This window comes from Sipha flava, unplaced genomic scaffold (assembly GCF_003268045.1).
Source record: "Sipha flava isolate LNK unplaced genomic scaffold, YSA_version1 38_pilon_pilon, whole genome shotgun sequence".
NCBI lineage: Eukaryota > Metazoa > Arthropoda > Insecta > Hemiptera > Aphididae > Sipha > Sipha flava.
The window spans coordinates 1,227,293-1,250,392 of NW_020273099.1; the positions used below are offsets into that span (position 1 = coordinate 1,227,293).

A 23,100-nucleotide genomic window follows, 5' to 3' on the forward strand; every position below is an offset into this window, starting at 1 on the left:
GATCATGCACGTGCGCCGGTCGCACCAATCGCACCGACCGCGTAGTTGTCCGACGTTCGGCCGTCGCCAGGCCGACTGTAGACCGACGGCCGCATCAGCCGCGGCGCATCCTGCGCGCCACCGCCTGCTGGTCCGCACGTACGCCACCGTGGCCGCGCGGTAGTCGCCGGACCGGGAAAAGATAAAAAAAAAAAAAGAAAAAATCCGTCGCACTCGGCGCTCGGCGGTTCGACGCCGCGCATCGACGGCCGGCGAAGAGAGAGGGAGTAGACCGCTGTTCGTGAGGCTCGACGCGTAACAGTGTTCTTGTCCGAAACCACGCCACCGCACTACCACTACCGCTAACCGCAAACCACTACCGCAGATACCGCTGCTGCTCGTACAACAGCTGCGCCAACACCGCGCGAACCATGTACGTGTCGCTGTGCAGAGGGATCCCGGAGAGTTCCTTCAGGTACGATCCATCGCATGCGCCGCCAACCGTTCTAAATACGTAAACACGCGCGCGTGTCATGTGTTTGAATCGGAACGATTTTGTAATCGTCATTTCGCACACCTACCGCGGTGAAGAGTGTTCGCGTGAAACGACCAGTGTCAATCAATCGGATTTTCGATTTCGCGACGGATGTGATGACAACCGGATATCGGACGGTCGCGTTAATTTTTGTTCACGTTTCTTTTACCGACATCGAACACGCATCGAAAAGCGATCGGACGAGTTCAAGCGATTACCGTATCAGTTATTTAATACTCACATTATTATAGGGTGATGCTGAACATTTGACGCGCTTTAAATTCTTATAATGTTGATACAAAAAACTGGTTTACGTTAAAAGATATACATTTATTTTTTCTGGAGGGATAAGACGTAGCAGTCCGTAACTGCCTTCTGTACGTTTACAAAAATGCGCGTGTGTCGAATAGAACGAACATTGAATCGGCCGAGGTGTATCTGACATTCGGGGTCTCGTCGAATTAGTAAACGCTATTGTCGTATTAATGTCTTCTTCGGATATTAGATTACTACTTTTTTACTTTTTCTCAATGGCGAAGAATATCATCCCTTCTCCCTTTCCCATCACGGAAACGCAAACGTGCGCGTCCTTATAAGGATCCCTTATAGTCACATTATACGATATTAAAAATAATATTATTGTACACCGCACGTATTTTTAAGCAAGCGAACGTGTTGGGAATGTGCAGCTGAAAAATACATTACTAGTAGGAAGATGATGGTGGGAGTCGCATTGTGTGACGTCATTCCCACGTGGATTTGGTTGCCGAGCGTGTTGCGGCAACGCACTTTTATGTGTGACTGCACTGCTCGTGGGACACATAATTGTTATGTTATTACGAATCCTTACGTTTTGGTCCGGATAAAAGTCTTCGATGATTTAAAATCGGAATATTTTCATCGAGGACATCGGAATAAAAGATAAACATTGACACAAACGCCCATACCTACGCCGCGTTCGTTATCGTGTTGTTCGACAAACCGCGATCGTCCCATATCGAGTAGATGACGGAACGCAGCACACCGGGATTCGAGGATTTCGTCGGATAAAAATTGTTTACCTACGAAACGCACACGCCCGTATTCTGATAGGTACGCGTTTACGGAAAACCGCGATCGCAGTCGTACGACTATAAATATTATGTGTTTGTTCATCATCCTCCTCCCCCTCCACCCCGACACTAACTCGCGGTAGCCAACATGTGAACGGTAAACAGAACTCGATAAACGTGAAATTCGCACGTGTACGCGCGAGCGGATTATACGTCTAGGCCACCGCGAGCGGTTCACGACGCGTACAACGCAGTACGGCCGGTGCGCGGTCGGCGCGATACGGTTTCGAGTCGCAATGTCGTAGGATATTATATTGTATTTGTACAACCGTATCGACGTGTCATTGTTACGCGGCGGGTGCGCGCGGTCGTCATAAAATAATATAAACACACGAGCACCGTTTCGTTGTGCAACGGTCATAAAAAAACGTGTACGCTGCACATGTCAAACGCACATGTCGTGTCATAGTCACCTAGCCGCCGTCGTGGCTTACAATTGGTCAGCTTGAACGATGCGAACGCGCGCGGCTGCGTCACGCGCTTTACACGGGAATCCATTGGAACGCAATGAACCCGAGTTGAAAAGAGAAAGCATCCACGCGTCGAATCGAACGCACTACGAATTCGGAACGTTAATTATTTTCGTTACGTTCGACGTGTACCAATTCGACGCGTACCGGAAACCTTTTGGGCATTTATTCGTCGTCGGATAGTCGCAGTTTTCGAGGAACAGATGTTAAATTGTTTTTGTTTTTTTTTTTTTTTTAAACGTTCGCTGCGCATGCTGCTTAATGATTTTCGTTTTTGCGCACGAACAAATAGAAATCAAACGTGGTAGATGGTAAACAGTACATAACTTTTAACGTCAGCACGAATAAACGCTGATCTTGACGAAGTCGTGTTCGACCGCTATTCTGAAAAGTATAAAAACGTGATTTCAACTTTCAAAAAAATAAATATTCATCCCTTGTACACTCGTTACGGTTAATCATGACATCGTAGTTCGAACAAAACTGTTTTCATTCATTTATTTATTTATTTTTTTTTTTTTTTACCGCAAATAAGAATTGAACACATGCGTATTATAAAATGTTTGTCTACAAAATGTGTCAAATCAAATAAACGCGTCGAGGTCGTACCGTAAATTAGTAAATACTGATTGATGCTGTACATTTGATTCAGTAGTTATTGTTACTTCGGTCATCTATAGATTTCATAGATTAATAGCCCATTGTGTTTATAGGTCCCTAACGCATTGTAAAGTAAAAGTACATTTTTGTGTCCGTAACCGTATCTTGGCAAGAATATTGAAAACACATGCGAATGCCAAAAGTGTACCAATTTCCTTTTATTCACCTCGAAAACACAATGCAAAACAAAAATGTTCTATTTGATTAACACATTTTTATATCACATGACTTTTATTGTTATTTAAATTAATACTACAATGGATCATGTGAGGATAGAGTCATCTCGCGATCCTGATTTATATTTTATTTTTCGACCGTGTCATAATAAAATATAAAATAGTAAAATAAAAATGTTTAAAATAATAAATTATATATTATTAACTAAAAATATAAATAAATTATATATAGAGATAAATAAATAAAATGCGTAGCTTGGAATATTAAGATATGAGTATCATATGACCAGTTTTGAATTAAAATAAAAAAAAATATATAAAATTTATATCGAACCTGGGTACAAAAGTATTTATTTTAACGTAAAAACTTACATACATCTATTTCTAAAACGAAACAGTAAAAATTAAAAAAAAAAAACTTATACTTAGCGATAATTTCAATATTCACAAAAAGAAGGATTAGTTATGGGTGGACCTTTTAGTGTTCTTTTATATGAAATTAACATTCAGAATTATGAAACCAATAATATTATTAACAGAAAAATATATAGCCCTTATAATCGAAAGTAATCATATTATAGCTATAATGATGACACTTTCATTTTATTTAGAGGTTCAAATAGACAGATGTAAAAATTAGTTTGTTACATAAACAATATAAGTAAAAATATTTAATCTATACTTGAAGTACAAATATATAATTAATTACATTTCTTAGATCATACAGTTATCATAATAAATAAAACATTTGAATTTAGAATGTACAGGAAACCTACACAAACTGATGCTGTGATACTACATTATTTTAATCACTCTTATTCTCAAAAAGAATCATTTCTTAATTCAACAAACTATAGGCTTGAATGTGTTCCATTAAATAAATATAATTATCAACACGAGCTCAATGTTATCTATAATATAGCCAATAAAAATAATTGCAATTATATTAAATCCATTAACTTTTAAAGAAAAAATAAAACACAACTCATCAAATAGTATTGTTAAGTATGAAATACTATTATATGATAGTATGAAATATCAAAATAATATATCTAACAAATTCGTCGAAGTTTTAAACAATCATACAAATGTAAAAATCACTTTTAAGACTAATAGTAATTTAATCAATATCAACAATAGAATTAAAAATTTCATATACATTTCTTCTTTTGAAAACGCTATTATATTTAAACTTAAATGTAATTGTAATACATTTTACTTAGGTAAAACATATGTAAATTTTAAAATAAAATATGAAGAACATACTTCTGAAATAAAATTAAAAAAACATTATTAAAATTTCACTAAATATGTTTAGAAAATAATCATAATATATATTTTTAAATCAATACAGCATTAGAAATATTAAATACCCCAAATAACATTTACATTAATTCAATTTTAGGAGAGTTACGATTAACACGGTTACGATTATACTCAATGAAATAAAAAAAAAAATTTTAATAACATTTTATTTGTATACATCAATTTAAAAAATAATATCGCATATCAATACATTTTAGATTTTAATAAATAATTACCAATAAATTCATACTCCCTAACATATCTTTGTCTAATAATAAACATAATAATCTCTCCCATTAAAAATATTTTCTCTATGTAAGACAACCAATTTTTCTTAATGTATTTATTTATTTATTTTTTATATTCAGTCATGATATATGATTTTTTGACTTCGTGATTTACTTGATGATGTATTTTAAATTCGAAATCAGTCGTACAGTATATATATTTTTATACTCCAAGCTACGCATTTTATTTGTTTATTTGTAAGTATAAACTATATATATATATATAATATTCATTGTAGTCCATACTTTATTTCTATGTTCAATCTCGAATAAAAACAACTATTCCACTATAATACTAATCACAATAATTTTGAATTAGTCAAAATGATTCATTTGATTCCAAATGCTTATATATTTTTAAACTCTAGGTATAGAATAACGAAAAATACAACGAATAAAAAAAAATGTTAATAATTTAAATAATTCTACCTTTAAATGTTAGATGTGAACTCTTTTGATCACACGAACAACGTCTAATTCATCCCCAAAGGGGTGTGGCAAGACGGAGCACTTGCCCCTCATTAGAATTTTTAATTTGTTTTCCAAAGCATTATCTGTAACGCGTCAATTTAGTAAACATAGATAACTTTAATATAACATATATATTATATATTGAAGATATCTTAAGATATCTCTTGAAGATAAGATATCTTATCGTGTCTCATCTTATATTTGATGAAAAAGAATAACGTATAAATATAATGTAATAATTATACCTAATCACAATAATGCCGAGACATAATAATGTACTGAAAATAAAATGTATAAAAAAATTTTCATTTATCTTTTAAATTAAATTTGATCCCCGTGAATAAATGTCCGGGGACGCCCATGATGTAATCGATGATCAAATCCATTCCATACTTGTTATAGCATGCCCCTGGTAATTTATTCCACCGCTGTTGTTATTCTGTTGTAATTTAGTTTATTTACGGTTTATGGCGATTGGTGGAATATACTTTGTTTTGTAAATGAAAAATCGCGTGTCGTGAGATCCGGTGACCTGGGGTCTAGCTGCTAAGTGTCAAGTAATAAAGTATATTGTCACTAATTCAACGGTTACGGAGTGTTTAAAAGGTCACGCACATCCAAATGCCAATATGGTTGTGTTTCGTTTTGCTGATAAATGTAGACATCAGAAATAAATTTAAATAGATAAACCGCTGTCTCAAAACATGCCAACTCTTTGTTTGAGGGATCACCGGTTTTTGATTATCGCCATTGGTTGACTTACACGGACTGCGATTAAAATTCTCTTTAATTCATTGTCTTCCGGTACGTGATGTCGACTTGTGCTATTGCCTTTCCACAAACGTCTTGTATCTTCAAACTGCTAATACCATTGACGTATGCTCTGATCATTGATGCATCGATCCCGTGACAACGACCAAAATTGTGTTTCTCAATTATTACCGATTCACTTTTGGAAAACTTGAACACTCGAAACGCTTTGTTCGTTTGACAAATTTACGAAGACTAACTTACCACCGAAAGCAATAACCAATTAATGACATTCAAAAACTGGGAGACACATGCTATAAATTGATGTGTGATTTAATAAGATAAAGTTTTCAATTCATCAACACATCATTATAAGTCGGATGAATCATTTTGAATATCGCTGTGTTGAGGGTGGATTTCTTTCGACTGTCTTTGATAGTATATTGTGATTTATATCAAAGTATATACCATGAAAATCATTTAAATTGTAAATCGGAGATAAGTGGTATAATAAAAATGCAGTTCTCGGAACAACACGCGAGTGTTTCGCGTTATTCGAATTTGATGGTTAACCGAGCATTACATTCAAGTATGACTATCGCGTTTTACATTATGATCTAGATCGATTTAACCACTCGTGATGTGCACATAGTATTAGTTTTTTTTTTCCATAAACGGTCAAATGCAATTTTATCTATGACGTCTAACGCAGTGGCGTTGGAGTCTTGATATTATCAGCAGTCCGTGTGGCGCCACCATAGTAAGTTACAAACAAGTTACTGGAAACAATACGAAACGGCTGTAAGATACGTAACACTGAAAACAAAAAATCACAATACTTTACAACCGCAATATTGACGCATGTATTGGCTGTTAAAAAATATTTCCGAGCTAGGCGCCACTGATGTTAACAAAAACACTTTTACCATTGGATCTATCGACAACAATGCAATCAACGGGTTTTAGAAAAATGCACGCGAATTCGCGCTGTACATATTTCACTACATCAAGGGTTCGGCGATAAACTAATAAATACTATTGTATCGATTTTCATTAAAAAAAAAAAAAAAAACCGGAAAAGAAAATTGTTAATACGTTGCAGTTGAGGTGAAAATAAATAAACCGCACTCCAACCGGTTGTTCGTATAATTTGAATGAATTTTATCAAAAATTTAATTAGATCTTGTTTTCCGTTCTGGTAACGTTGAAATTGCACTTAATGTTTCTAAACAGTTACGCAATACTATAGGCGACTCGTATTGTAATACCTCGTGTTTTCTGTACAGGCCATGAAAATACTATGATACAGAAAAATTCGCAGAAATTCAATTCCAATGAATATGCGTTGTACGCTCAACCAATAGATAACAATTCCATCAAATCTTTGGTTTGTTAAAATTAAAATTATAAAGAATAAACGTTACGTAAATCATAATATACCTACCGCATGTTTATGCTGAACTGCAGTTTTAGACTGCGACTGGGAAAACGTGTCTTGTTAACAATGCACATAGTTTACCTGAATACGTCCAGAAACTTAAATGCACCCACTGCAGTGAGTTATTATTAATTACGCTTTACGATTACGTAATGTGCCATATACTTGCATAGAAACGAACCTCGTTTCGTACATGAATAAATATTCATATATTTTATATATATTTTCAGTAAATACTGAAAATATATATGTGTTAACGTATTAGGTACAATGCAAGCGTAAATGCATAAAAAACGTACGGAAACTTACGAAGTATTAAAAAACAAGTACACATTAACCTACCAATTGTATCAATTGTATACATTATACATATTATATCATAATATACAAGCAGAGAAACATTTTCACTAGGTAAAAATCAAAATTTACTTTCATTTATATCGAGTTATTCAAGAAATTATCGTTCATTTGTAAAACCGCTGTGTTTTATAACGAAAAATACTAGATAAAACTAAAAAGTTAACAGCTGTCGTATTATGATATAATTCATGTATAATTACTGCGGTCTGGAATTCGGAATTTTTGTTTTCGCGCATTCGTCAAAATTCTTCGTTCTGAAACGCGTCGTTTATATACCGACGTATATCAAGTACTCACATTTTATAGATATATTTTTATTTTTACGAATTTGTACAGGAAAACCGTCTAATTTTTTCTTTCGGTCGAACCGTCGTATATTTTTTAGTAGAACCATGTGTATATAGATAATACCTATTATACTATAGTTTAACGACCCGATATCAGTAAACCGAGAGTCAAACAACATAAATCGCTCTCAAACAATTCTCGGTGGTTCACAATGTTGTCAATATTACATACATTAAATAATACATTGTTATTCCGATCAGTCATAAAAATACATGTTAAAGTCAGTGCTGGAAAAAGGGGGGTAGGAATAGCCACGGGTCGCAAGTTGAAAGGGACCACAATGTGTTTTAAAATCGTTGGTTAACAAATACAAATCACTGTTTTATCAATAAATTAATTATAGTCCCTAAACTACAATATACAAATATACCATACATATTTTGATTAATTTTTATTACAAGCTATTAAATTTTAATAAAAAAATTAAATTGTTTTGGGTGAAAGGGCATCACTAAAAGTAATAACCCCTCATATATAATGACGATAATCTGAACCGGGTTAAAGTATTGTTTTACTTTAGAGTTTTTGTCATTATGTCGTACAAAATAAAATACCCAATATTAAAGAAGAATTTACGTCATTATAGGTGCGCTTATTTTTTCAAGTTCACGTGTAATTTTGTAAAATTTATACATTTATAAAATGTTTATACCTATGCTTAGATAAATACACGTATGTGAAGTTTATTTAATGTGTAATGATGGGTAGATAACTAATATATCGTGCGGATTACAAAATCACTTACAGCTGTAGTTGACACGAAAGTTGTAATCGAATACATAAGCTGTAATTCATATTTTACGGAAACCACTTTAGACACAAAGTCTGAAAATAAAACTAATACACAACCAACTTGTAAATGAAAGTGATTGAGAACAATATTTTAAACGAAATTGTAAGTAAAAAACTGAATTTAATATCTAGTATTTCTTATGTGTTTTTCGACGAGTTCCAAATATAGCAATAAATTGTAATGAAAATGCGAAAAAACCGTATATCAATTCATGAACAATTGGATTGGATAAATTATCAGCTTATTCAGCTGTTTTTTATGACATTCACATTAAAATGCTTCGTGAAAACGATTGAGTTACAGAAAACCGGAATATTAATGTTTGGTCATTACCATTATTTAAATTTTCGGCGAAAGGTGTATTTATGACACGAGCTTATTGTTTATATTCAACCTAATAAAAAAAAAGTGTAATTGCTTTTATATGTGATAAAATTGTTTTTCTATACTTTTTTTTTTTTGTTTATATATTTTACCAACAAATATTGATGTACTCTATCCGCTTATACGTTGAAATAAATTTGTATTTTTTTTTTTTTTGTATTGAAATCAGCGATTGATGTTTTTCTTCGTAATATCATAAAGGAAATATTTATTGGCTATATGGGAGCTTTAATTCGTTATAGTTTTCGGTAGAATACGAACAATTCATAAATATAGAGTTTTATTTATATATAAAAATTAAGTGATATTAGTAATTCTGTTGAATCTGATAATCCTTGATATATATTTTTATCTCTGATTTTTTTCATTTTAAACTTAAATAACTACGGATGAAAAATTTTTAATTGATTTTCACTGATTATAATTGTCATTATATTATTATAAAATCGATTTTCAAAAAAAACTCTATTAAAAACTAAATAAATTAATGTTAAAAATTGTTGACCTTGATATAAATTACCTAAATATATAAAGCAATTCCTTTTATGTTTATAGATCAAGTATTTTGTTAAATGTCACGGTCAATTCTTATTATAATTAATATGCTTCTAAGTTTTAACGTCACTATTGTTAATTAGTCCAATGACTTATTGTATTTTAATATATGTGAAAATCAAATTTTTTTAATAACTAATAATATGTTTCAAAAATTACCAGAATTAGTCCAGTACAAGGACTCACCAATTTAATAAAATTGCTTTTGAAACCAGTCATTTTTTATGGTAGAAAACTAAGTTAAAAATTACATCTAGTCTACCACAAAATTATTAAGTAAAATAAGTATATAATGTAGTATGTTTACATAATAATTCACAAGTATAGTAAATTATATTAAAGTTTAATTTCATTAACTTTTTTATTATGTACTGGACAAGGTGAAAGCCGTACGACTGCAGTCTTTCTGTACTATGGTTATACATTTTTAATAATGCAGATAATTATATTGAATTTAAATGAATAAAATACACGATTGGGACGTCCTAACGACCTATATTTTTATTTATATTGCCATAAATGTACTCCACAATTTTACTTCTAGTGCGTTAATAAGCATATATTTATTTTGATTGTCGTTGTATAAGTCAAACGTGAGTTAAATTAATAAAGATAATTTAATGCTATATGTATGGAATTTCATTTTATATTAGTTAATTGTAATTTATTATTTAACAAATGTTGCGTTTGTAACGCTTTCTTTTCTCTTCAGATTCTTGGTCGTAGGGTATTTAGAAAATAGCTCTTACTCGTACTCAGTGGCGCAACCAGAATTTTTTTAAGGAAGGCGTCTTATAGTGGTATAATGTATAATATAATCTATACACCTATACAGTTATTTTTTTTTAATATTTATTGTATTAGTCAAACCTATCACTGTAATTATATCTGTGTTTGTCATTCATTCGATGAACTGAAAATCATTAGCAAAATTCATTTTTAAATATAAATCACATGTAATTTTAGTAGTCATATTAAATATAAAAATATTTTTTTAGGAAGTTATTAAAAATATTACAATTTTACTAATTTTGTTTTTTTCCGAGATAGTAATTGCAATAGCACAGTGAATATTCAACGGTGCTAATCCATTTAGAATATGTGTTACCGGCAATATGAATAATCTGGTATTTTGCAAAATGCCACAAATCACTCGGCAATATACATAACACGAGCTTTGCCTAGGTATTATGTATAATACCAATCGTGGAGTAGGCAATATGAAGAAAACAAACAAAATTGGGTATCGCCTAACCTAACCAACGACTTTACTTATCGTTTATCATAAATGTGCGTTCACGGTTTAACGCAATAAAGATTAACATTCTTTTACTACTATAATAATAATAATAATAATGAGATACAATATTGAACGTACTAATAATTTTATTACAATAAACTATTTTTTCTCGTCGTTTTGGTGTTGCAACTATGCATACGATTTATATGAAGTCAAATTTTTATAACAAACTACAAATTTTTTTTAAAAATTTGGCCATAATACTAATTTTATATATGATGAACAGTATAATGAGTTGATAAAAATTCAATCCACAAGAATTGACCAAGGATTTTTAAAATGTGTTTACAAGTTCGTGTCAAAATAAAAAGTGTATTTGCCTTAAAAATAACATTTTGTGCACTTCAAAATGCCACTTTTCTACAACATGTTATAATAAGTAAATAGTAGTTTGAGTAAAATATTTATATAATAATAATAATAATATAATAATAGATAAAAATTAAATTTTGTCTGTAATATGAGTAAAAATGTATAATAATTATAAGAATCTTAATATAATATAACATATAATAAAATGTTTTGTAATTTGCCTGAAAAAAAAAAAAAATTTGGCATTTAAATAATGTCGTTGGTAATAGACGATGCCCAATTTTGTTTGTTTTCTTTATACTCGTATTACCTACTCCACTTTTGGCATTATACATAATGCCTAGGTATTTTATAAAATACCTAGGTTACAAGTAAAATAATATTGAAAATCATATGTTTTATTTACATTGCCTAAAATGGGTCGGCGATTTGCATAATGCCTAGGCATTTTGTAAAATACCTGAATTATCTATATTGCCGGTAACATATACGCTGATATTGAGTTTCTGAGGTATGTTTTTAGAATTTTTAAAGTTTTTATGCAAAAAATTCGGTTATACTTTTAATAGCACGTTTACTCATTTTATTTGTTCGATGGCGAAAGTAACATTCGAACAACTGAACTAATTTAATAATAACACGTAGGCACAAACAGTCAAACAAATATTGTATTATCCAGTTTTTGACAACGATAGATCGAAAGTATTAGATCGCATTAGGTACCCACTTGTGTGGCATTTCCAGGAGATGGGTGTATTGCCGATTTTTTGATGAAAATAAAAAAAATATACACATTTGTGATTATCATTAACATCAAATAATATTATTAGTTTAGCAATTAGTTGTAATAATATGTTTATTTTCATGATAATTGATGATCCATTTCAGAATTTGTTCTATATACTATATGAATGAAAGTCATTGTGTACATTTATAAGTTATAACACATAATGATTTAAATTAAATTACCATAGTAGTATTACAATGTGTTGTAATAAACCTTATGAATAAAATTTGATGGCCATGAAGGTTATAAATTTAAAAAAAAAATTGTTCGACAGTCATAGATTAACATTTTTATAAATTCAAGGAGGGTGTCTAGACACTCGAAACACTCCCCCCCCACTTGTTCACTTGTTTGCGCCACTACTCATATTTCAGGTTAAATGTACATAGTTAATCCAACGTTTGTTGGAACATTACCAGAACATTACTATATTCAGTCGTAGAATCAAAGCCATGATTTTCTATTTTATCACTTTGGTATATTCTTTGAAGGTAAGGATATTAAATAAAATTAATAGACTGTGTTTGAAAATGCTTTTATAGATTCACTACCGTTTGACATTATAAATATTAGTTTGAGTGAACATTGATTTCGGACTACAGATTTCGATTTTGTATATTTATTCCAATCACTTATGGGAAATTAATATAATTTACCACGTGAAATTTCATACAAATGATCAGTTCTTAAGTTTAATAATTTTTTTTGTTGTTTTAGTATCACTTTTTTAAAATTTGTTTTTTTTTTTTTTAATTTATTTTTCCTACTACTAATAAAAAGTTTTTCAATCAAATGTTTTATTGCTTGTTTGTAAGTTAATATTTATCGCGCATCAATTTTAAAATATATTTTACCATTGAGAGGCGTCTCAGTATTTATTCGCATCGAAGTGTAAAGCGAATTGCTTTAATCATTATAACATGTAATAATGATTTTTACGGTCATACATTTAAATAAAATACATTATATTTACACAAACTGAGTACTTATTTTCAGTTTTTACATTACTGTAAGCAAATTAACCGAAAGTATATTAAATTTAGTGGCTATGTTCGCAATGAGCTCATACTTAATTTACGTGTAATATGTATAAACTGTAATAAATTCTACAGGGTTTACGTAATATTTATTATCACTAATATAACGCTTCGACTACCAGTAAATGAAATAAATCGCGCCATTTATGTGTTATAATACACTATTATGATACTGAAAACAAACAATATTTTATATTTAAAAGTTATATAATCTTTTTAATTTAAAAATAGCAAACATGGAAAAAATTAATGATAATTTGAAAATGTAGTGAAAAAACTGATAACATTTTTTTTAGTTCTTTACTATTTATGCATTATTTTAATAGTTATTTGATAAAAAACTATAAATATAGAACTAAAACGTTAAGATTATTTTAATCAAAACTTTTTTTTTTTTTTTTTATTTAAATTTAATGGAATGAACTTTTGTGTAGTTTGATAATGATTTACCAAGATCAGATCTAACTTGTCTAATTGCTCAAATGACCTCTGGAGAATAATATTAAATAAAAATGTAGAACTTTTCAGAACCTAAAAAAACACGATAATTAAATAAAATAATGTATTCCACACTCTTTGAATTATAACTTATGTATATTTTAAATACGTAATCAATACATTATGTTATATCATGATAATGAATAGCGATTTGTTAGTAGACACTTCTAACAGTTAGAACATATAAGTTACTTAAAGTGTACTTACACTTATATTTTCATAGTAAAATTATCAAATTATTTACTGTTTACTTAATGTAGATGTTGCAATGAAATTATAGGTTTTGATCCGTATAATGTTTTGTTATTTCAATAGAACATAACATGTTGAATTACTAAAACTGTTATCTGTTAACCTTTGTGCAATAATATTGGTAAAACGCACTATCTGCAGTGCTATCTAAACATCTACCTAAACATGCACGTAAATTATGTATTATAATTTCATATATTATTTATGGTTACAATAGATATGCACCTTTTCCTTACGCATTTTGAGATAAGATAGAACTTTAAACATCACAGCAGTAAATCAAACTTCTCCTATGTTTCAACTTGGCTTATTTTTTTGCTGTTCTCTCTCTTTTTTTTCTTTGCTCGAATAAAATACGTGTTTGCATTATAAGTATTACGCGAGTTATCTATTTAGAATTATTAAAAACTGTGAGGTAGAAGTAGAAGAAACATTAAAAATTAATTGTGCTTTCGAAGTCTTATCGGTTATTCCTGCACTCGCAGTGCTGTATACGAAGGCGTTGAAAACTCGTGTATTTGCATGTTTGTTGAACAAGTTTTGCAGTCAAGTAATCAGTAAACGAACAGGTAATTTTTATATATTTAAAATGTTCACTTATTCTTCACATTCTATATACACGTTATAATATAAAATATAACCTTTACTTTATGGTCGTGTGGTTTCATAAAACGATAAAAAAAAACAATAAATAATAAAAGTGAACGATTAGTGTTCGTTTTAACCTATAGTGGTCTTATTATATTTTAATAAGCTGTATGCAATTGAATAAATATAAAATCAGCAAACAAATCAGTCTATTGAATATAAGAACACATTTCATATTTAATTTAATTTTTTTTTTTTATCATTTTCGTTTTTGTTTTCAAGATTACTCTATATATCTTATTAACGACCGATTGATTAAGACCATATAAAAATAATATAATCGTCAATGGTCTGGACGAGAGCTTATTTCATTATTATTATTAATATATTATATTATAATAAATATATTATGACAGTGTACACACACAAACACTCACACAATAAATTATTATCTTCACGCCGAATTATTTATATATTTTAATTGTTTTTATTTTAAATTATAAACTGATGAAAATTCTTTAACTTGATATTACAGTTAGTACAGAACAAATACAATTTCTTAATGGACACGAGTAAAATAATACAATTAATAAAATGATAAAATTCAACTAATTACAAAATATAATTGGATAATTAAGAAGTACTCAACTTAAAATGTTACGAGATATAAAGAAAAAACCAACAAAAATTATAATTTTGTTTGCTAACAATATAACTCAAGGAAAGTATGATGCTGAGTTATAATTAATGATATAAAATGAAACATAAAATAATTTACTTACTCTATAGTTTATTTGACTAGTTTACAAACCAACCATTTAAAGTGGTTCTGACCAATCTATGTTACCATTTAGTAAGTCAAATAATAACATATAATCACTAACTTTTCTTCTAAGTTCACAATATGTAATTTATAATTGAGTAGAGTGTCAACAATAAAATTATCTAAAAAAATTTATATTCAATTTAAAACTTATCGATTTACTATTCTTGTACTGAGCATGTCCTAATAGATTAATATATAAGCAGCATAATCACGGGACCGAACTGAGAACTAATCTCGAGCATTGATCTAAAAAAAGAGAAATTTAACAAATTTTAATTTATTTATGTTTTTAAACTTTTTAGTATTTTTATTAATAAAACCCAAAATCCTGATAGCATAACTGACTGATAAATTAATCTGTCTAGAAAAGGAAATATTACTCTCAAAAACTATTTCCAAATCTGTTGTGAAAACAACCAAATTTAAATGGAACAGCTCCAAACTACAGACCAAGAAAATTGGTTATTTATTTTTTTATAGGAAAATGACAGAACCTGATTCTTATGTTTAGAGGTATCTAAATTTTAACTCTTCATCTAAATAGCTTATGTTGGACTGTAATTTAATACGATTGCGCTGCTAGTTCATAACCGAAAATATTTTAGCATCGACAGCGTTCAACAATAGAACATTTATAAGGGTGTCGAAAACGCTGGACAAGCCGTTTATAAATAAAAAAAAAAAAAAAAAAATAATAATAATAAAGGACCTAAATATCAGTTACGTGTATATAAATATAAGTATCAGTTGAAACCGCAGAAAGCAATTTTACGACTTGATACCGATTTACAGTGTAAGACTTAATGCAATTTGAAAACGAGCCGTTTAATCCGAAATATTCTGGTTTCATCGATAAAGTCGACGGTTCACTTTGGCGAACGCTTTTCAAAAGTACGTATCGATGATTGCGCAGGCACAATAATAATAATGTCACCGCTGCGCGATATTAAACCGGTGTTCAACACTAATCAGTTGTCGTCAATTCGTTGCGCGCGCGGGAATTAGACGGCGAACGAGACGATGAGTGGATCGGAAGACGATGCGCGCCACTAAAACCGCGGCAGTGCTCCGTAACTCGTACGACTGATCGTCCGTCGACTGAAACGTGCGAATTTTTAGTCGATGCTGTTCTGGAATTTTCTCGTAAACCTCCGACACGATCAGTGATTAAAGTGATCGGAAATCGTCGCCAAAAAACACCGGTTATAATAATAATCAAAATAATAATAACGGTCGTATCATATCAACCGTGTATCGCGCCGCCCGTTTAAATGATCAGTTCGGGTCTGAGGGGAGTCTTGAAGTAAGCGTGTAACATTGTGCAGTTGTGTGTGTGTGTGTGTGTACGTTTGTGCGTGTTCGTCCGTGGCCGAAGTTAACAAGTCGTGCGAGAATAGTTATTATCCGTTTTCGTATGTTTTTATCTTTTTTATTTTATCTTAGCGTTAAGATCTCGGACGTAACGCGTTGCGTCGCAAATACGACAACGAATTGTTCCCGTCCCACCCCTCTCCCGTCAGACGCAACGTTGAACGCCGGCGTGTCGTTTGTGTAGATCGCTCGCCAGACGTACGGCTGACGCGGATCCCGGGAAACGTTTTCTTCGTTTTCCGCCGTAACAACGAACGTTTCTCACCGGTCGTCGTCCGGAAACCATTGATTACAGAATAGATATATTCTATTCTATAATCAATGCGGAAACCAATGGAACGGTGTCGTCGCGGATTCGACGACCACGTGGTAGTTTTTTTGTTCCAATAATTTCGCCCCCGATCTCACGGGCTTTCGGATTCGGACCACGGAGTTCTGCCGAACGTGCGAGCGGTCCGTCGATTCGAAACGTAAACGGGACTTATCGTGCGGCTGTTTTTTCTTTTTTTTTTTTTTACTATAATACTAGTGTTTACGACGATGATATCACGTCGACGTTTCGTCGCTTTTCGAATCGAGTGCTTCTGCGTGCGCGTGCACCGTCGCGCGTCGTGATCAATTATTTATCGAAACGCTAATGATCGATTTCACGAGTCCCGAACAACGCGGGCGGCCGTCCACTGTGTTTGTAAAACGATCGGTTCGACGCGTGTTTACGCAAGTCGCACATTATGGATGACGCGTCGGTGACGTGCGCGGCCCATCATAATGTATGACTTATCATATCGAAAGCGGTGTTGTATTAAAACCCTATACCGCGATGTGATCACACTGCAAAAGCTACACCTCACCTTTCCGTACAAAAATGTAAACAATGAATTAAAATTAAAAATATCCAGTAGTCGCAAAAGTATTTAATGTCTAGATGAGCCGAACGCAATTATTATGTTCGGCAGACACGATTTTTTCGCGTTGATGTGTTCGAACAATTAATGTTCCGAATGTGAAATAAAAATTGTAATGCGTTACCGGTTGAAAAGTTAAAAAGTTAAAAAAAAATGATCGCGATAATGCGTTCCTGCTGAGATTGTGTAAAAATAGTATTCCTCCGAAGGTTTATACCGAGTTATGCCGAGCGTTATTCAAACCATCACCTGTACAGAGCGTTCAGGTTATACATCGTATATCGTTTTCGCGTGACCGTCGTGCACATCAATCGCGACAGACACTATACATATTTCAATGCTGTTTGGCATTACTATTCAACCGAAAACTCAAACGTATGGTAATTAGATCATTGGAAAATCAATATTGCTATCAATAAAACGGTTTGTCCTTTTACTCCGAAACGATACGTGATACGTTAATAATATTTTCGTCGTGCATCCCGAGTGAGGAGGAATATTTTTTTAATCTCTCCTCGGTACCTGTGATTAATCGACCGGTATATGGATTATGAGTAAACATCAAAACTACGGCATTAATTACAATTAATAACAATGATAACAATACAATTCATTGACAATCGGTTGCGCGCAGTAGTACCGGTGCAGTTTATAATTGATCACTTGAAAATATGATTTGACAGTGGCCAATACGTCTGAGGAACCGTCATTACAATAGGCCGACGTAATATCCCTCTCCAATCTGTTAGTGGATTATGTTGATGGTGGGGTTATGTGTGTGTGTGTGTATGTATACAGGGTGATTCGGTGGGATCGACCAAGTTCCGGCCATATTGTTCTGCATCGCTTGTGGGTCCCTACTCATTTGATTCGGATCATTACATCAAAATCGATACTTGATCGCTCATTGCGATTTTTGATGCAAGTTCTTATTTAGTTTTCGATCTGATAGCTCAGCAAAGCAAGAAATATCCCAATTCACATCGCCGACGCACGTCCAATTGTCGTAAGTTATTATTATTATTATTTTTCATTTTTCCATCCGACGGTCGAGAGGTTTCCGTCCCTAGTAAAGGAAACATACGAGATCTAGAAAAAATTCGTGTTAAACTTATTTAATATTTATTCGTTTAAAATTTAAACTGTTTTGATCCTGAAAATATATTTTATTTTCGATATTAAACTTATCAATCGAGCAGATTACACGGTTTTGAAAGTGAATTATCTTTTTTTGTTCTAAATATATTATCAATTAATTTTCGTGATTAAAATCTTTATATATATATTTTCTATCTACTAGTTCTCAGGAAATTTGTGTCGATACAGTTAAAAAGTTTTTTTTTCTGTTAACATCGTTTTTTTATTCACCAAAATTATAATTATTATAGTTAATATTATATCTGTTATAATTCAACGTTGGTATTTTTAGATAATTTATATTAACACTCATAATCTTGATTTTATGAGTTGACTTGGTGTTTTTACTGGATTAACTAAAATGTAACATACACATACACACATATGTGTCTTATAATAGTATAAAATAAATAAAATGTCATAGGAGGAAAATATGGTAAGTGTCGAATCATTTTGACTGCGAATCGTTATAAATCGGTAAATTTGGTTAATCAAATCGTAACACACACAAGTCACATTGTGCTTTTAGGACGTATAATGGCGTAAACATGTTTTGAATTTGAATAACCCATTCAAGTTCGGTCGAATACGATGAATAGTGTTATAAAGTTATCATTAACAAGTTTTTCCGCATTGGGTTCCTTTTATTTTTAACGTTTATTTTTCCACAGTTGGGTTCTATGGTATTATACCATATGATCGCTATTCAGCTGACGTTTGAATGTTATGCGGTGGAGTGCATATTGATAAGTTATCCGATTATTTTGTACAGCCACTTATCAAACGGTTGCTGTTGAAGTTGTCACTCGACAGATATTTTGTTTCATTCGACGTCGAAGCGTAAGGCTACTCTCGTACGAGCCCATATTGTAATATATACATTGTAATATATACATTGCTCGTTGAATGTTGAGCCTAATTATTTTGTTTGAGTAATATGATTGCAATTATCGATCGTTGTCAACAACAGTGTTAAATTGAAATACCTGCAGTCCGAAGTGAAAGACTTCAGTGAGATTAGTTTTCAAATTTTATTAGGGACGTTCTAATCATCCTTAGAATTTTTTTTCTTGTCCTATAAAAATTCGCTCATAATAATAATTACGAAAGACATCAACGCCTATTCTAGATAGACGCAATGAATTTTGTAATATTAATATATTGCTGGCGCCATGACTGTTAGAATGTGATATTAGAACAAAACGAGTGCCACAATTATTATAATGATTATTTGTGTAATGTCTAGTGAGCTCGTAAAAATTATATTCTCAAGTGTTATGGTATTCCAGTTTGTTAGTGTCTCATTTTAGTTGCCATGTCAATAAATGGTTAGTTGTAGCGTTTTCGGAAGAACCTCTAATCGTGTACTTCACCGGTGCAAAGTCTTCATGAATAATTTATTTTTAATCATATTACTGCTTACACGGAGCATTGTATTTTCCCAGTTGTATGTGTCTCCCGTTCATAATTTGATTGTATAATTAGAGGCGAAGATTCACAATCAATATTTTTCTCGAAGTGTTCACAATGTTATTCGTGTTTCGTTCGAAATATTTCAAATAATTTTGTATAATTTTGGTATATAAGTGGCAAGTGTTAGATTACCTGGTTATTTTTATTTAGCGTACAGTTTTTATATTCTATTTCACGGTTGAAAACTGTTGGCGAGGATGTGGTTATAATATAGCACCTATAATTTGCGGTTTTCTATATTATATCTATAAAACACAAAAATTGTTTCTATATATGTTCTTTATACGTTCCTAAACAACTTATTCGATATGAATTAAATTAAGTATAGAGATAGATTAGATCTTGGAAAAGTACATAGGCTACCATTATCGCGAAAAGAAGGAATGAGAAGCATCAGTGCACCTGATGAGGCCCAAACAATCAATTGTTGTTTTGTTGTTGCTATATCAATCTAAAAAACGAAAAGGAACCTACATGTCACACACCTCAGTGTGTGTCTAGAAAATGGTGAACGTGTCTATTTTACTGAAAATAATTTATAATTATTAAAAAAAAAAAAAATTGAGAGTTGCTATCTTTTCTTCCAAAAACGATGCTCAATGCTTTTTTTGATTATATATTATTTACATATTACAATGCATTACAAATGATTATTTTAACCGTTATTTCGAATGATTTACACTTAAAAAGACATAGCTTCTACAGCGAGTAACACCCAAAAGAAATTTAACACTCACAATATTCTTACAGGGTAACCCCTGGTAATTCAACTAAAAATAAATAAAAATCTATTAAAAAAAATATGCAAATACCGCTCACTCATTGATCATTGTTACATCTCATAAATGACAGAATGTATAAAATTGAAATTTGATTATCACAAATCATCACCAATTATCCCAATCAAAAGAACTTCTGATAGAAAATGTTTTCTTATGTCTATTGATAGAGGTTATTTTACAACTTTCTCTTCGTTTTTTTTAATAATTTCAAAGAATTAATGAAAGGTTATAAACAGGGAACGGACTTTGATGCAAAATACATTTTTTAGTGGGTAGAATAGGGCAATGCTTTCTAAGTGTATAATTCGATTTATACATTAGAGAATTTAATAATGAAACTTTTATTTTGCATTTTTTTGCATTTTTTAAACTTTTTCAGTTTTTAAAGCATTTTTTGACATTTTAGAGCATTTTTCCATTTTTAGGTCATTTTTCATATATATTTGTTGCTTGGAATTATAAAATGTTAGTTATTCTTACGAAGATCGGCTGATTGTATCTATCTATACGACTATACGTAATTCCCATCAAATAATCTCGATAACGTTACGATACGCGATATAAAACTAATTGGTGTCCGATTATTAGTAGGTATTCAAAGAGTCGTTAGTCGTTAGTCGTGTTCGCTATCGTAATTCGAATAAGTGTGAAAGATGCCGAAAATTAAGCCGTCCGATCATTGTCGTTTGCGTGTGTATGTATAAGAATTCGGTGAAAAAAATTAATAATTATAAATTAACATAAAACATTTTTCAGGCTAAAAAAAAAGATAAGCGAAAAGACAAAAAAGTTTTTTTTTTTATTGTATATATTTAAATATTTTTTTTATAATTAAAATTTTTTATAATGATGAATTTTTTATAAATTTTAAGTTTTAATAATATTAAACACACACAAAACTGTTCAAAATTTTGTTTTTATCGAATTTAATAACATTTTAAATGTTTTTAATAAATTTTTTCAGTGCATTTTTTTGATATTAAAGCATTTTTTAAGGTATAAGGTCGTATTTTTTAAGGACATTTTTCTTATTTTTTAAGACACTAAAGTCCGTTCCCTGGTTATAAATTAACTTTACTTTTTTGACAATATTTAATTTTGTTTAGATCGTAACTAAAAAAATAATATATATAAATATATATATTATTAAATACCACCCAAAAAAAAATAGAGTACTATGAAAATTATACCTAAACAGCAAATGGTTATAATGGTAATGTGTGAAAATTTGATGTCTCTGAGATTATTATTTTTTAATTTATTTAAATAACGAAAAAAATTAACATTTAACTTAGTCAAAAACTGATATACCGTGAATAATTCCATATTTTTATAACTTTTATCAATTGTAAAAATTATTTAAAAAATTGTTGGTACATTTTTAATACAAAAGCCTTTCAAGGTACCAACTTAACAATATATTCTATCAGAAATTTCTTATGGTTGTAATGATTGAAGAAGTCTTCTTGATCAAAATTGGTTATTAAGTCTAAAAAAAAAAATTGTGATAAGATAATAAGCGATAATTAGTGGTTAGTGTTTGGATCCTGGTTGAAATTTTAAGATGTATGAATAATTTTTTCTTCGTTTTTCTTAAATATTTTGAAAACTGTTATTAAATTAAAAAAAATTATCTTCTCTAAATCACTAACTATCCATTTTCTATTTTTTATTTATTATTTGGTTATGATCAGAGCAATCTTTCTGGTCGAAATCTTGTGTACAGATAAAAAAACACATACACATACACATTAGAGTAAAACCAATGAATTTCATGTTTTATTCAGAATATATAAATAAATATTAATTTTAACAAATAGTATATTGTTTACTCAATAAACTTATATATTATTTCTTTTCATTACGAATAATGTATAAAGTGGTTTAATTTGGTCACAAATTTGGACTACGAAATGTCGAACTCCAATCATTTGTTATCAAGAATAAATAAATAACAACAAATATTTTATCATCATTTAAATGTCCACCATTCTTATAGCTTCATCATAAATATCAGTTATAAACATATTATATTAGTGCACTTGTGAATATTAATGTATGAATATATATTATTAAAAATAAACATATTTTATTATTTTTATAATTTATGGTATTTTACATTTACCATGAAAAAGTTTAGTCACATTTTTTATTGAAATAAAAAAATAAAATAATTCAACGAATTCATTTAAACGTAAAATTTAAATTA

General features: G+C 30.6%; 1 protein-coding gene across 4 annotated transcripts in view; it reads left to right on the plus strand.

The window, feature by feature from the left end:
• Positions 1–6: 6 nt before the first annotated feature.
• The window catches only part of LOC112688314 (facilitated trehalose transporter Tret1-like), a 46,263-nt gene continuing 23,169 nt past the window's right edge, over positions 7–23,100 (plus strand). Inside the window, exon 1 of one of the 4 annotated variants that reach the window (XM_025561453.1) lies at positions 7–454. In XM_025561453.1, the coding sequence (XP_025417238.1) occupies positions 411–454 (44 nt within the window). In that variant the 5' untranslated portion in view covers positions 7–410. Of the gene's footprint in view, positions 455–14,232; positions 14,379–16,479; positions 16,527–18,417; positions 18,506–23,100 lie in introns of those variants that run through there. The other 3 variants (XM_025561456.1, XM_025561454.1, XM_025561457.1) reach the window with 3 other exon arrangements.